A 15,783-nucleotide genomic window follows, 5' to 3' on the forward strand; every position below is an offset into this window, starting at 1 on the left:
CTACTCTGCTACTGTATTTTAATGTTGGTCATTATGGTGGTACTTGGTTCAAAAAGTCTGAGAACCACTTATCAAAATACTTGGTAATCCTGGTAAAGTCACATTGCAACTAGTCCAAACTGTTTCCTAAATCAGTCAGAGACTTTATAAGTGCCAAACATATTTTATAGATTTATGTTTTAACAGCTTTATGATGAGTTGACCTCTTCACTTGCATTTCAACTTCCTTAGACTTTATATGTGTAGCTTGAATGAAACAAAAAGCCAGATTAATACGGTGTATCTCATTTGCTATGAAGTGATAAAAGACTGGACCACACCTGGTCAATTAACCATTTTGAAACACTGCAAATGAAGGGAGTCCAAAAAGGCATACTCCTTATTTTTGCAAACCCCTTTAAAATAAGGTAAAAACAAGTTCAAATACTATACATATATTAAGGTTATAATACAAAATAGATTGAATGCAAACATTCTGGTTGGTTGTTTGTGTGCACATTTGCATAATAAACATGGAAGGGACACACCCTGTGAATTATAGTGCAGACATTAACATTCACGGTGAAAGAGGGGTTAGTGCGTCTGCCTCACAATACGAAGGTCCTGCAGTCCTGGGTTCAATCCCAGGCTCGGGATCTTTCTGTGTGGAGTTTGCATGTTCTCCCCGTGAATGAGTGGGTTCCCTCCGGGTACTCCGGCTTCCTCCCACTTCCAAAGACATGCACCTGGAGATAGGTTGATTGGCAACACTAAATTGGCCCTAGTGTGTGAATGTGAGTGTGAATGTTGTCTGTCTATCTGTGTTGGCCCTGCGATGAGGTGGCGACTTGTCCAGGGTGTACAATCGCCTTCCGCCCGATTGTAGCTGAGATAGGGCCAGCGCCCCCCGCGACCCCAAAAAGGGAATAAGTGGTAAAAAATGGATGGATGGACATTAACATATTATGTGGTTACTACGGTTTATTATGATTATTACAACAGAATGTTGACAACAAAACATAATTTAAAATCACTGCAAGCGTCACATATTCTGCATTGTGGCAGTGCACAGATGAGAGAGTATCTTAGTCAGGAAGTGAACATGAATGAAAAGTTGGCAGATTAGTCAAGCTCTGGTGCTCCCTTCAGACTGGACTTTAGCTTCTTCTGGTCCTTCTGACCCATTACACGATACAGTTTTTTACGGGCTTCTTTTTGTCTCTTCAGTTTGGCCTCGTCTTCTTTTGCCTTCTGTTGGTGGAACTCCTTTTGTTTGGCCTGTTGTGCTGTGCGGGCCTTCTTAGTCTTATACTGGTGAATTGTGCCAAGGGCATGGAGAAGAGCTGACACCTGAAGCAAAATAGTCGAAAAAAGGGTTAGAAAAAATTCTGCACAGTGGAAAAAACATTTATGCCTACAATACTTTTCTTGTCCTTGCTTATTCTCTGTTCTTAAGGTACAAAGGAGATTGTTTTTAAATCAATAGTCAATAACTTAGAATCTTTGTTGAGGTTAATTAACTATAATATACTAATAAAATGAATAATACATTTATATTCAGGCCCTGCGATGAGATACGACTTGTCCAGGGTGAAGCCCGCCTTCTGCCCGAATGCAGCCACCCCGCAACCCCAAGATGGATGGGATAAGGTAAGATAAGATAAGATACGATACGATACAGATATTGGAGCCTTATGTGTTGGCCGATACTAATATAATTTCAATACGGTATCAGCTGGAATCATGGTACATACTTTTATTATATTGTAATTTGGAACATTCCAAAAAGTTTGACCAAGAAAAATTACACAGACTTACTGTGTTTTGGTGACACCAGTGGTTACAATAAGTTATTAAAATAATTAGTTAAATTAAGGGCATGATAGGATTTGCATATGTAAGTAATATGCAACTACAAACCCTGTTTCCATATGATTTGGGAAATTGTGTTAGATGTAAATATAAACGGAATACAATGATTTGCAAATCATTTTCCACCCATATTCAGTTGAATATGCTACAAAAACAACATATTTGATGTTCAAACTGATACTTTTTTTTTTTGCAAATAATCATTAACTTTAGAATTTGATGCCAGCAACATGTGACAAAGAAATTGGGAAAGGTGGCAATAAATACTGATAAAGTTGAGGAATGCTCCTCAAACACTTATTTGAAACATCCCACAGGTGTGCAGGCTAATTGGGAACCGGTGGGTGCCATGATTGAGTATAAAAGCAGCTTGCATGAAATGCTAAGTAATTCACAAACAAGGATGGGGAGAGGGTCACCAATTTGTGAGCAAATTGTCGAACAGTTTTAGAACATTTCGCAACGCGCTATTGCAAGGAATTTAGGGATTTTACCATCTACGGTCCGTAAAATCATCAAAAGGTTCAGAGAATCTCGAGAAATCACTGCACATAAGCGATGATATTACGGACCTTTGATCACTCAGGCGGTACTGCACCAAAAACAGACATCGGTGTGTAAAGGATATCCCCACATGGGCTCAGGAACACTTCATAAAACCGCTGTCAGTAACTACAGTTGGTTGCTACATCGTTAAATGCAAGTTAAAATTCTACTATGCAAAGCGAAAGCTATTTATCAACGACACCCAGGAACGCCGCCGGCTTCGCTAGACCCGAGCTCATCTAAGATGGACTGATGCAAAGTGGAAAAGTGTTCTGTGGTCCGACGAGTCCACATTTCAAATTATATTTGGAAACTGTGGACATGGTGTCCTCCGGAACAAGGAGAAAAATAACCATCCGGATTGTTATAGGCGCAAAGTTCAAAAGCCAGCATCGGTGATGGTATGGGGGTGTATTAGTGCCCAAGGCATGGGTAACTTACACATCAGTGAAGGCACCATTAATTCTGAATGGTTCATACAGGTTTTGGAGCAACATATGTTGTCATCCAAGCAACGTTATCATGGACGCCCCTGCTTATTTCAGCAAAACAATGCCAAGGCACGTGTTACAACAGCATGGCTTCGTAGTAAAAGAGTGCGGGTATTTTCCTGGCATGCCTGCAGTCCAGACATGTCTCCCATCGAAAATGTGTGGCGCATTATGAAGCGTAAAATACGACAACAAGACCCCGGAATATTGAACTTAAGCTGTACATCAAGCAAGAATGGTAAATAATTCCACTTTCAAAGCTTCAACAATTAGTTTCCTCAGTTCCCAAAGGTTTTTTGAGTGTTGTTAAAAGAAAAGGTGATGTAACACAGTAGTGAACATGCCGTTTCCCAACTACTTTGGCACGTGTCGCAGCCATGAAATTGTAAGTTAATTATTATTTGCAAAAAAGAAATGTTTATGAGTTTGAACATCAAATACCTTGTCTTTGTAGTGCATTCAACTGAATATGGGTGGAAAATGATTTGCAAATAATTGCATTCCGTTTATATTTACATCCAACACAATTTCCCATCTCATATGGAAACGGGGTCTGTATAATTATTTGATACTTGTTTATATTGAGAATTGTGCTGTTTTAAAATGCAATATTGTTCAAGTAAGGAACTTAGCTTACACTGTGCTTAGCTGTTGTGTACAGTAGCCTATAGCCTGTTTACTTTTTGTGAACAACTTTGTTTGTTTATTGGAAGTCATTTAGATGTTAAATGGCTTTCCAGCTTTGCACAAGTAAACACCTTGCAGGACTGCTAGTATCGGAGACTTTAGATGCAAGCCAAAAATTTTTTTTTGTCAATATCGGGACTGATATTCGACATCAGTATCGGATCTAGACACACCTAATTTAAACACTGGCTTGTGTAAGTCTCAAGCCTGGATAAATGAAATGTTTTCATCAGCAAGGGAACTTGCCGTTACAACTTGGCCAAATCACTCATGTGATTGACTTGCTGTGGTCGGTTTTAAGTTTTGCAGATTTTGGTATTTCTTAGGAAACGGTTTCAATGTTGAATGCCCAGCACACATCACTTTAGTGACCTAGACTACAGTATACTACTTGTTTTACTCACCTTCCGTTCATGAGGCTCCCTGATCACGCTGGGCCTTTGGAGGTCTCTGGGTCTTTTCCCCTTGCGTTGCTGTAGTTTGGGTTTGCTCTTGAAAGGCAGAGACTTCTGGAGGCCTTTGTGGATACGGAGGGTATTGAAATGCGCTTGTTTCCTAACCACAGACTGAAGGAGAAAAAAAAACAACTCAAGTTACTTGTAGTTCCATCAAAAATGTAGTTAAATTGTCAAACACAAATATAAGTTATAAGAAGTATTTACTTTAATACACTACAGTACTGTACCTACATCTCCCCAATATGTATGTTGGTTGTGTCCAAGGACTTTAAAGACAGTTGTACATTAACTTTGAATGGTAAAGCCTGACCTGCCGATCTGTGTACATTTTTAGCATGACACTCTAATTTAACAAATATAATATCAAAAAGTAAGCAAAGGCCATCATGGACGAGAACCATGAATATGTTTTGTGCCTTTGGCATGTTATAGATCCTGTTTTCAATATTTCCTCTACCCCCACCCCACGTAATTTTACATTCAACATACTGCCAGATTTACAAAAGAAGAATACCTTTTACAGCATGAAATGGGTATATACTGGATACCATGTCATTTTATCAAACAAAGAGCATAGCCTCATCTTATTGACACGATGGAGTGTAATTTCTCTCTGTACATGGTCGCGTGTTTACAATTTCTGATCTGCAGAGGAACGATCGCATTAATTAAATGACTCGGATGTGGATTACATTGCAGTCTTGTGTATTGTTTCTATGATAAAAGTTTTTCAAATGTAGATGTGAAGGAGTGATACAGTGCTAGTGCTATCGCACAATCTTCCTTCAAGAGGACGACCTATGAGTTTCCTCTTTTCTGACTAATAAATGTTACAATGTACGATACTCATAATAAACAATGCCAAAGGGTCAAATCATAGGGTTCATGCATTTAGACATTAGTTTGCAAGCAGTTAGGGATGCTTCTTAATAGACATTGTTTTGCAATGGGCCTTTTGTGGAGTCGCAGATTAACAGACATATTTATGTGGGCATTCTAATACATGATATTCTATGCTCTACTCCAGTGATTCGCAAACTGTGGTACGTGTACCACTAGTAGTACACGGGCTCCATCTCGTAGTATGCCAAATATTTGATTAATCATTTAGATACAGTATTCTATTTTCCTATTTTCAAAGTGTTACTGTTCAAACTGTTTGTGATGTTACAGTGCCCCAAAATATTAAATATACTTGTTAAATAGAACCCATGGATTGTTTTTAATGAATGTTGGGCATTGAAAAGCTAAGTTTATTCCAAGGTTGTACTTGGTTTAAAAAGTTTGAGAACCACTTATCTACTGTAGTACTGAGACACTATTGAGAACTTGATATACAGGGTTTCCCACAGATTGCTAATATACTTGTAGCGGTAGCGGAGTGGCTAGGGGGTGGTCAATATGACATCATATCATTTGCAGAATGATGATGCATTATCTTTAAAAAGGCTTCGGTATACATATATATATAAACAAATCTTTATTAGTAATAAGTATCAACATGTATGTTTTTTGTACTGTTTTGCTCTATTTTTCAATTGTTGCAGCTTATTGTACAACATAACATAGGCAGTAGACTCAGCAGGTCTCCAAGGTGTACAGTGTCTGGCATTTTAGAACATGGTGGGTAAGGGAAGTTGGCAAGTCAGATCCGTAACTTTGAGACAAGGATTTGTCGTTTTGTACATCGCTGTCCGTGGAGATATCTTAGATATATCAAAGTACATCCGCATAGCAGACATGCTGGCATTGCTTCATACAATCGCATGCGTCTTGTTTACATCATCACATCTTGTTTTTGCAGTGCTGTTTCGGTGATCATAGTCTTTTCAGATAGTTTTTTTTGGTGGCTGAAATTTCAGTGCATCACGAGTCAAAAGTGTGTAAACAATAGGCTATATATATTCATTCATACTAGGGTTGTACTGTATACTGGCACTAATAGGGTACTGTACTATACTGCCTCTAAAAAACACCGGTACTGTATTTCATCTGCATGTTGCAGTGCGGTGGTGACGTGCAGAACAGAGGACCATGTTGAGTGTTTCAGCGCGCATAAGAAGAAACAGTGATGACAGGAAAAATGGCAAATAAAGGCAATTCTACTGGTTAATAAAGAGGGTGTGTGAAGCGCAATATGAAGGTATTTGGGCATTAAAACTATCAATTAAGGGACGCTTTAAATACAGAAATGACGCGCTGCAAGCCCTGCTTTAAAACATGCCCCGTCAAAGGTGGCATGACTAAAGTATTACCACTTTTGCTTCAAACTAAGATAAACAATTGAACAACAAGCAGTCAAATGAACAGGTAATAACAGCTGTTTAGCTTGATGCCAAATATTAGCAGAGTCCAAACCGCCCAAGTAACGTTAACTAATGCAAGTGTAATGACTGGATTTTGTAACAAATTCCAAAAAATTGTGTTTTGTCTTTAACAATGTGTATTTTACCTGCTACATGTCATATCTGTGTACTTTTAGCCATAGTATTTTTTAGTATTTACAAATTATTATATTTTTCTTGAAGCATGGATCAAGAGCGGTAACTATAAAGAAGTGGTCCCCAACCAACGGGCCTTTATTAATTTTAATTTTTAAAACTATTATTTTATTTTTTTTTATTCAATCAACATAAAAAACACAAGATACACTTACAAACAGTGCACCAACCCATAAAACCTCCCTTTTTCATGACAAAGAAAAAAAATTAATAAAAAATAAAAATTAAGGTTGTGGACCACTGCTATAAAGCATATTGTCAATAAAGCTTTGTATTATATTCTAACCTAATCCTAAAAAATGGCAGGGTATATGTCACATATAAAATTAAAAATTGTTCTTTTAATGGAACAAGAAAAGCCCAATGTGTTTAATTTATATTTTAATATTCTATAATTTTTCTTTCAGTGCAATAAAAAACATAAAAAGATTTTTTGTTAAAATGAAGCCAATTTTCGCCCCCGCAGTCTGCTTTATATTGAAACATATTAAAAAGTATTGCAATATATTTTGGTACGAGTACCAAAAAATGGGTATCGGGACAACTCTAATTCATACAATATTTTACTCTAATTTGTTTTCATGTGAAAAACCCACATTTTTAAGGTGTGGCAGCTTTTATTTTGCTGTGCTGTTGCGCCGTGATCAATTACAGTACATGTAGGGGAAACTGATATATATTTATTTACCTGTACAACGCACTTTGTGAGTTAAGTTTTTTATGTATACCGCTGAGGACATCTTTTTCTCCTTTTCGTTACGGTCAAAAACGTCTACATCTATTTGCCTCTTTTAGCTCTATACACACGTGTTCTTGTGTACTTACTACTTTTAATGGGTAGAACAAGGAACCTGTTGATTAGATTTAGCTTAGGCTTGTGTATCGTTCAAACATTAACACTATTGTAGACACAAATAATGACAATCTCCCCTGCTGCTTAGAGACTTCCTGACACCTTAATACGACCCCCAGACCCACTATTTGAGAAACAGTTTACATGTTTACAATCAAGCAATGGATAAAGCCTTACACCAGATTTTGACAGGAAGCGGGACGGCAGCGGAACGGCGCCGGATTCTTTCTGTTTTTAATCAAGTCAATGTGATATGTGAAAAAGGCTTCGAAGACTATGGAGCAAATATTATACCAACACTTATCCAATACATACTACCTCGACCAGAGGTGTGTTTAATTGATATATTGGAATCTTTATGGATAACTAAAGAGGTCAGCAGGGATTGGAACTGCAACTCTCAAAATGTGGATTGCCCATTCTACCGCAAAAGCCAGATGTCTTCCAACGTTCTACTTTGTGATTCTATGTAGAAACAAGTTTTTCTCATATTTTTTTATTTGACAGACTGCGTTTACCTTGTACAGAGAGTCAGTGTTGGGTTTGTTACGGACTCCAAGGTCATATTTGAGCTGCCCTAAGGTTCGCATTCCTGACCAGCTGTCTTTGTGACCCACAGGCAGCAACAAAGACGTAACAGGATTGTAGAGCTGCGGAACAGACACTGGATACCAGGAGCGCAGGAAGACAATATCTGCACAACAGAATCACATATGAATCAAAGTCTGTAGAAAAATAAACTGTATTTGAAAAACATTTTTAATATTATACAGGATTCAGTCATGTACAATATGAAAGCTAAACATATGTAACAAATGCAGTAAGGATATGTTTGGATAAAGACAAACTCACCACTCATGACCAGTCGGTCCTCAAACGTAGCTCTGTAAGAACCCTGTGATGTTGACAGCGCTTTCTTAATTTGACCTCTGACCCCGGACACTGTTCGTATAGAGGCCCCTTCAAATTTGGCCACCTCCAACACTGTATTGAACATGCCCTGTGTGAGAAAAGGGATAATTACAACAAACAAACAAACTGGTGAATGAAAAGTGACTGAATAACTCCAATGTGAAAGCACTGCAGCAACACATTTGATAAAGTAAGTTTCGCTTTCACTCTAACTGTTTCACCACTGTACAAGTGGCATTGACTCACAAAGGAATAGGCATTTCTCAGTTTGAAAAAAAAACAACCTCTGTTATGAATACAAACCTCAAACTGAGCAGCAAAGTCCTTATGCTTATATTAATGGTTAACTAATCTACCTTAATGTAAAAATAAAAATACAGGAGACATTTTAACTTTGTTATGTCATTTCCTGGTTATGAGGTACTCCAATAAATTAATGATACAAAATAAATGATATAGTACACAAAAAAGAGCGCTAGTTGCATGCGTATTGTCAAAATATACTGAACAAAAACAAACAAAAACACAGTTGAAACAGGATGATCCTGAACTCACTTTTGAGCTTCATGACAAAGTGTCCATGTGATTGGTTTATTTTTTTATTTTTTATAAATTTGCAAAAATATCTAAAAAAAAAAAAAAAAAACAGAAAAAAGTTCTCGCATTGTCGTTATGGGGTATTGAGTATACAATTTTGGAACAACAAAATGTGGAAAAAATGAAGCGCTGTGAGTACTTTACAGTTGTAGTGTACGTTTGATGGCAGTGATTTAAAGAAAATAAATTCAAAAGGGAAAAGTGAAGTTAAACAAGTTAAATCGTAAAAGGGAAAAATCTTGACAAACATTGTCCACATGCTTGGTTGGTGTGTTTAAGCATGTTAAAAGTGTCGGCTTCTACTTAATCTGCTCCAAGATGACCTGCACATACACTGGAAATACAGCCCTTTTTCTAAGTCGTCAAATGTGATTTATGTCTTATGCTTAGAATTAGGGTTGTAAAAGATAAACCGATGCGACCGGATATTCGGTTTAGCCATCTGGAACTTGCCCCGGCTTATAGTCACACACTGGCTGTATCACATCCACAGGAGGCAGGGACATTTTTTTCGGTAAATAGACTCATAGCTGACCCGGACATTTGTAAGTTCTCTTGCCGTCTGAGAAGTGTTTTATCCGAAATAGCTGAAATCGCCCGTTGCCTTCTCTTAAGGTATTGATTTGTGATTTCCAAAAGCATCTGTACATGTAGAAGAAGGAGAAACATGGGTGTGTCTGCATGATCCGCCTCCATCTTTGTTATGAAGGTGACTATGGTGCTGTCTTTCTGGCGTCACTTCCTGTGTGGGTGGCGTCTTTCTGGCATCACTTCCTGTGTGGGTGGGGTCTTTCTGGCATCACTTCCTCTCCGAACTCACTTTGTAAACGATCAATGAGTCCATACAAAGCTTAGTGCCGGAGACTCAAAAATTACACGGCTGACTTACCCGTGTAAAAATGTGTCCAAGGAGGGGGACCTTAAACGCTGGTTTAGTGTGGCTAAAACGGGGCTTAGGCTAAATAATTATTCGTTTAAGGGGTTAAACGACTTAGTGTAGACATGGCCTTAGATTGGACAGATCTAGTCTAAGTGCTTGGTGACAAGGTGCTAACTATTTACCTCTAAAAGTAGCAGAGTATGCTCAGAAAGGAATGGTTTTGTTCTTTTATGGTATGAAAAAAGAATGTGTCTATCAACAAATGTTAACCATAGAATCAAAATGTTCAGACACCGCAACAAATCTTATCAAATTGTTCGGTTTTTAAAATAGTGTTTCGTTGTATCAAATTGTTCATCACAAAGAAATGTACAACCCTAATAGAAATAGGTTGTTTTTGTGAGGTAACTTCCACCCATGATTCTGAACAAGATAAGCAATATTGAAAATGGATGAATGGACAAAGCCTTAAAGAGAGGTTCACTGGCAAAAGGTGCAATACTTAATAAAGACAGACAAAATAAAAACAACTTGTACCTTAATAAGACATGTGTTCTTGAAGATCTTGTATGGATAACCAATGAGTTTGAGCTTCTTTACAACAGTCACTGACTTATCCAGGTCCAGGACAACTCCAGTGGCAGCAATACGGAAATTTGCCTGCAGAGTAGAAAAAAATATGTTTTTGTTTAACTGATATGACCATTCTCTAATTCTGATATGATGCAGCCCAAAAGTGAGGATTTGTGACGATCGAGTATATTTTAATCTTTATATGTATTCTTTATTTGATTAAGGAAAATAAGTAACCAATCGCAAAGTGAAACTTGATCAATTACTTGGGCAAAGAAATCATAGTACAGAAGTAAAAAATGTATTGCAGTTGGTCGCCAGAGAAGCAAAAAATAATGTTTACACCTCCATGGATTGATGTGTTCTTAAGGTCGTATTCAGTACTTTTATGCATCCAAACATGTTAAGTTAGCGCCCTCATCTAACCACATAACATTCTCTCGAGATTGTTTATTAACAATCTTCAGACAAGCCTGTACAATACAAGTGTTCTCTTGAGAGTGGGATCTTTTAGGAACTGCAGTATTTTAATACAGTATGTGTGGAGTTGGGATTGACAATTTATTCTATGTACACATTTATTTATTCAATATCACACATGTACATATAACTATATAAACATTATGCAGTAATAATAATAATAATTGATCAATATAAATTAATATGACGTCTTTCTACATCCAAACCTTAACTGTGAGCCCCATAATCCATTCAGATTTCAGAAGTGCTTTATTATTCCCCGAGGGGAAATTAGATTTCACTCCAAATCCACATTACATCAGTAGCCACGGTTGCCCTGGGGTTGACATGTGGAAACATGGCTGCCAATTTGTAATGCTATATTTAAGATATGAAATTGCTTCAACATGTCTATACTAAACTGACAATAAGAAAAAAATATCCTCAAACCTTGAGTTAAGAAAAATTACATCATTGACAGGACCAGAAGAAAATTATTTCTACAACATTGTACAAACAGACAAGAGGGAAAAATGCTTACTTTAATTCCTGCTACAGACTGCAAAGCCAGGAAACCTGTGCCCTGTGGTGTGATGGGACCTTCAGACAAGATGAGAAATATTACTGCAGTTAATTCATGATCACATCAACAGTGCACTTTACACTTAGCCAAAATAGCTGGGTATTCATTATTCTAAAACGTATTTTAATAGCCAATATACGACATTAAAAGCGGCTTTATTTTAAGCAACTTGTGGTTTATTTTATTTTGGGTGTATTTGACTACAACTTTACAACTGTTGTATTCCTTCCCATTTTCAGTAATATTTGAGTTATGACTTTTTTAATATCAGGGTTTTCCCTAGATTACCAAGATACCGGTGGCGGTAGGGTGATTAAGGGTGTGGTTTGCGCACAGTCAGAATGACATTGTATAATTTGCAGAGTTTGCTAAGATGATGATTGTCTTTAAAACAGACATGTACCTGGGGATATGTTGATTGGCAACAGTAAATTGGCCCAAGTGTGTGAATGTGGGTGTGAATGTTGTCTTTTTATATGTGTTGGCCCTGTGATGAGTTGGCAACTTGTCCAGGGGTGTATCCTGCCTTCCGCCTGAGTGCAGCTGGGATAACCTCCACCCCACCGTGACCCCGAGAGGGACAAGCAGTAGAAAATAGATGGATGAAGGCTCAAAAAATGTATACATGCATTTAAAACAACTCTGTGTTAATATTAATTAGAATTATCATATATTTTTATATCATATCACTTTGTTATATTTTCAGTTGTTAACTGCTTATTCTACAAAGTATTTTAAGATATTTTTTTAAGTCTCTGGGCTTCACAGTGGCAGAGGGGTTATTGCGTCTGCCTCATAATACGAAGGTCCTGCAGTCCTGGGTTCAAATCCAGGCTCGGGATCTTTCTGTGTGAAGTTTGCATGTTCTCCCCGTGAATGCGTGGGTTCCCTCTGGGTACTCCGGCTTCCTCCCACTTCCAAAGACATGCACCTGGCGATAGGTTGATTTGCCTCACTAAATTGGCCCTAGTGTGTGAAAGTGAGTGTGAATGTTGTCTGTCTTATCTGTGTTGGCCCTGCGATGAGGTGGCGACTTGTCCAGGGTGTACCCCGCCTTCCGCCCGATTGTAGCTGAGATAGGCGCCAGCGCCCCCCGCGACCCCAAAAGGGAATAAGCGGTAGAAAATGGATGGATGGATGGATTTTTAAGTCTCTAAAGCAGGGCTGTCGAACCCATTTTAGCTCAGGGCCGCATGGAGAAAAATCTATTCCCACGCGGGCGGGTCTGGTAAAATCATGGCATTAAAACTTAAAAATAAAGACAACTCTAGATTGTTTTCTTTGTCTTACTTTGGCCAAAAATAGAACAAGCACATTCTGACAATGTACATATCACGAATAATCCTCTTGGTAAAACACTTCAGGTTAGCTGAAAATTTGTAATAAATGAATAGAACAAACAATAAATGTAGAAACAAACAAATGTTTGTTTATAGGGTTAGGCGCAATAAGTGTTTAACTTCAGCCTAAACCCTTTCGGTCTGTAACATTTTTTATTTTCAATCTATGAATGTACAACTTTTTATTTTCAATCTATGAATGTACAACTGTTTTTTTTGCTTTGTTGACCATTGACCGAAGAACAATAAACTTGAAATGTAAAAACAAACATATTTACAATGGAGTTCAGAGTGCGCATCGTGCCGTCAACAAATTGCAATTGCTGCACGGAATTTTAACTACAAACCCCGTTTCCATATGAGTTGGGAAATTGTGTTAGATGTAAATATAAACGGAATACAATGATTTGCGAATAATTTTCAACCCATATTCCGTTGAATATGCTACAAAGACAACATATTTGATGTTCAAACTGATAAACTTTTTTTTTGTTGCAAATAATCATCAACTTTAGAATTTGATGCCAGCAGCACGTGACAAAGAAGTTGGGAAATGGGGCAATAAATACTGATAAAGTTTAGGAATGCTCATGAAACACTTATTTGGAACATCCCACAGGTGTGCAAGCTAATTTTGAACAGGTGGGTGCCATGGTTAGGTATAAAAGCAGCTTCCATGAAATGCTAAGTCATTCACAAACAAGGATGGGGCGAGGGTCACCAATATATAAGCAAATTGTCGAACAGTTTTAGAACATTTCTCAACGAGCTATTGCAAGGAATTTAGGGATTTTACCATCTACAGTCCGTAAAATCATCAAAAGGTTCAGAGAATCTCGAGAAATCACTGCACGTAAGCGATGTTATTACGGACCGTTGATCCCTCAGGCGGTACTGCATCAAAAACCGCCATCAGTGTGTAAAGGATATCACCACATGGGCTCAGGAACACTTTAGAATACCACTGTCAGTAACTACAGTTGGTTGCTACATCTGTAAGTGCAAGTTAAAACTCTGCTTTGCAAAGCAAAACCCATTTATCAACAACACCTAGGAACGCCGCTGGCTTCGCTGGGCCCGAGCTCATCTAAGATGGACTGATGCAAAGTGGAAAAGTGTACTGTGGTCTGACGAGTCCACATTTCAAATTATATTTGGAAACTGTGGACGTGGTGTCCTCCGGAACAAAGAGGAAAATAACCATCCGGATTGCTATAGGCGCAAAGTTCAAAAGCCAGCATCTGTGATGGTATGGGAGTGCATTAGTGCCCAAGGCATGGGTAACTTACACATCTGTGAAGGCACCATTAATGCTGAATGGTCCATACAGGTTTTGGAGCAAAATATGTTGTCATCCAAGCAACGTTATCATGGACGTCCCTGCTTAGTTCAGCAAGACAATGCCAAGCCACGTGTTACAACAGCGTGGTTTCGTAGTAAAAGTGTGCAGGTACTTTCCTGGCCCGCCTGCAGTCCAGACATGTCTCCCATGGAAAATGTGTGGCGCATTATGAAGCGTAAAATACGACAGCAGACACCCCGGACTGTTGAACGACTGAAGCTCTACATAAAACAAGAATGGGAAAGAATTCCACTTTCAAAGCTTCAACAATTAGTTTCCTCAGTTCCCAAACGTTTATTCAGTGTTGTTAAAAGAAAAGGTGATGTAACACAGTGGTGAGCATGTTCTTTCCCAACTACTTTTGCACGTGTTGCAGCCATGAAATTCTAAGTTAATTATTATTTGCAAAAAAAAATAAAGTTTGTGAGTTAGAACATCAAACATCTTGTCTTTGTAGTGCATTCAACTGAATATGGGTTGAAAAGGATTTGCAAATCATTGGATTCCGTTTATACTTACATCTAACACAAATTTCCCAACTCATATGGAAACGAGGTTTGTACAAAGGTGATGGTCATGTTGAATTAAGTATTTCATCTTAACGTTGTATTTTACCCATTGAATGGATAATTTACAATTAAAGAAGGTATTGTGCGTCAATACTGCATCAGTCTGCCGCCATCTGCTGTCAGCCACAACAGGAGCAGCTGATTGCTTGCACTTGCGCTGATTGGAGTTGCGGCAGCCAATCCAGATGGCGGTTAAAGTCAGCTGACACGTCATCTTTAAACAGGGTGATGTTTGACATGGGTTATACTGGAATTGCTATTGCGAACAGCACTTTCATTAAATGGGCCCCAGTGTGTGAATGTGAGTGTGAATGTTGTCTGTCTATCTGTGTTGGCCCTGTGATGAGGTGGCGACTTGTCCAGGGTGTACCCCGCCTTCCGCCCGATTGTAGCTGAGATAGGCGCCAGCGCCCCCCGCGACCCCAAAAGGGAATAAGCGGTAGAAAATGGATGGATGGACTTTCATTAAAAAATTGTAGCCCTTTTTTTTTATACTTAGCTTATTTATTTTGCAGGCCGCGGGCCGGATTAAACCAGTTAGAGAGCATGATACGTTTGACACCCCTGGTCTAGCGACTTGTAGTGACTTTTCCTAGATTAAAAACTAGCAACAAATCTAGTATCTTGTTTTGATGTTATTATAGATTGCAACCGTGTTTAAAGATTCTACTTCTGTCCCTCAATGTCCCTAACAAAGGAGGAGAGCTGCAGCTAGCATGACATCACACTTGCTTCACATTGCTGCTCCAGTTAAGACTTTTTTTTTCTTAAAATCCTTTAATTTTAATTTCTCCTTTTAATATTTGCACAACTAGTAGACTGATGCTATACATTTACCAAACAATCTGTCACTCCTAATTGCTAAATTCGATGAAATCTTATACGTCTAGTCTCTTACGTGAATGAGCTAAATAATATTATTTGATATTTTACGGTAATGTGTTAATAATTTCACACATAAGTCGTTGCTGTGTATAAGTCGCACCACCGGCCAAACTATGAAAAAAACTGTAACTTACAGTCCGAAAAATACGGTAATATAATATATCGTAAACCCTAGAAGAAATCACACTAAGTCCGAATATATTTAAACTTTTTTTTTTTTTACCTATCTTATGATAAAAAATGGCCCAATTTAAAC

The 15,783-nt window shown here is 38.1% G+C and overlaps 1 protein-coding gene across 3 annotated transcripts in view; it reads right to left on the reverse strand.

Annotated features, from left to right (window-relative positions):
• Nucleotides 1–942: 942 nt before the first annotated feature.
• The window catches only part of bms1 (BMS1 ribosome biogenesis factor), a 42,848-nt gene continuing 28,007 nt past the window's right edge, over nt 943–15,783 (reverse strand). For all 3 annotated transcript variants that reach the window (XM_061908703.1, XM_061908702.1, XM_061908701.1), the window contains exons 18-23: nt 11,350–11,408; nt 10,314–10,436; nt 8,240–8,387; nt 7,906–8,081; nt 3,980–4,141; nt 943–1,329 (exon numbers count right to left, since the gene is read on the reverse strand). In XM_061908703.1, coding sequence (XP_061764687.1) covers nt 1,102–1,329; nt 3,980–4,141; nt 7,906–8,081; nt 8,240–8,387; nt 10,314–10,436; nt 11,350–11,408 — 896 coding nt within the window. In that variant the 3' untranslated portion in view covers nt 943–1,101. The remainder of the gene's footprint in view (nt 1,330–3,979; nt 4,142–7,905; nt 8,082–8,239; nt 8,388–10,313; nt 10,437–11,349; nt 11,409–15,783) is intronic.

This window comes from Nerophis ophidion, linkage group LG08 (assembly GCF_033978795.1).
Source record: "Nerophis ophidion isolate RoL-2023_Sa linkage group LG08, RoL_Noph_v1.0, whole genome shotgun sequence".
NCBI lineage: Eukaryota > Metazoa > Chordata > Actinopteri > Syngnathiformes > Syngnathidae > Nerophis > Nerophis ophidion.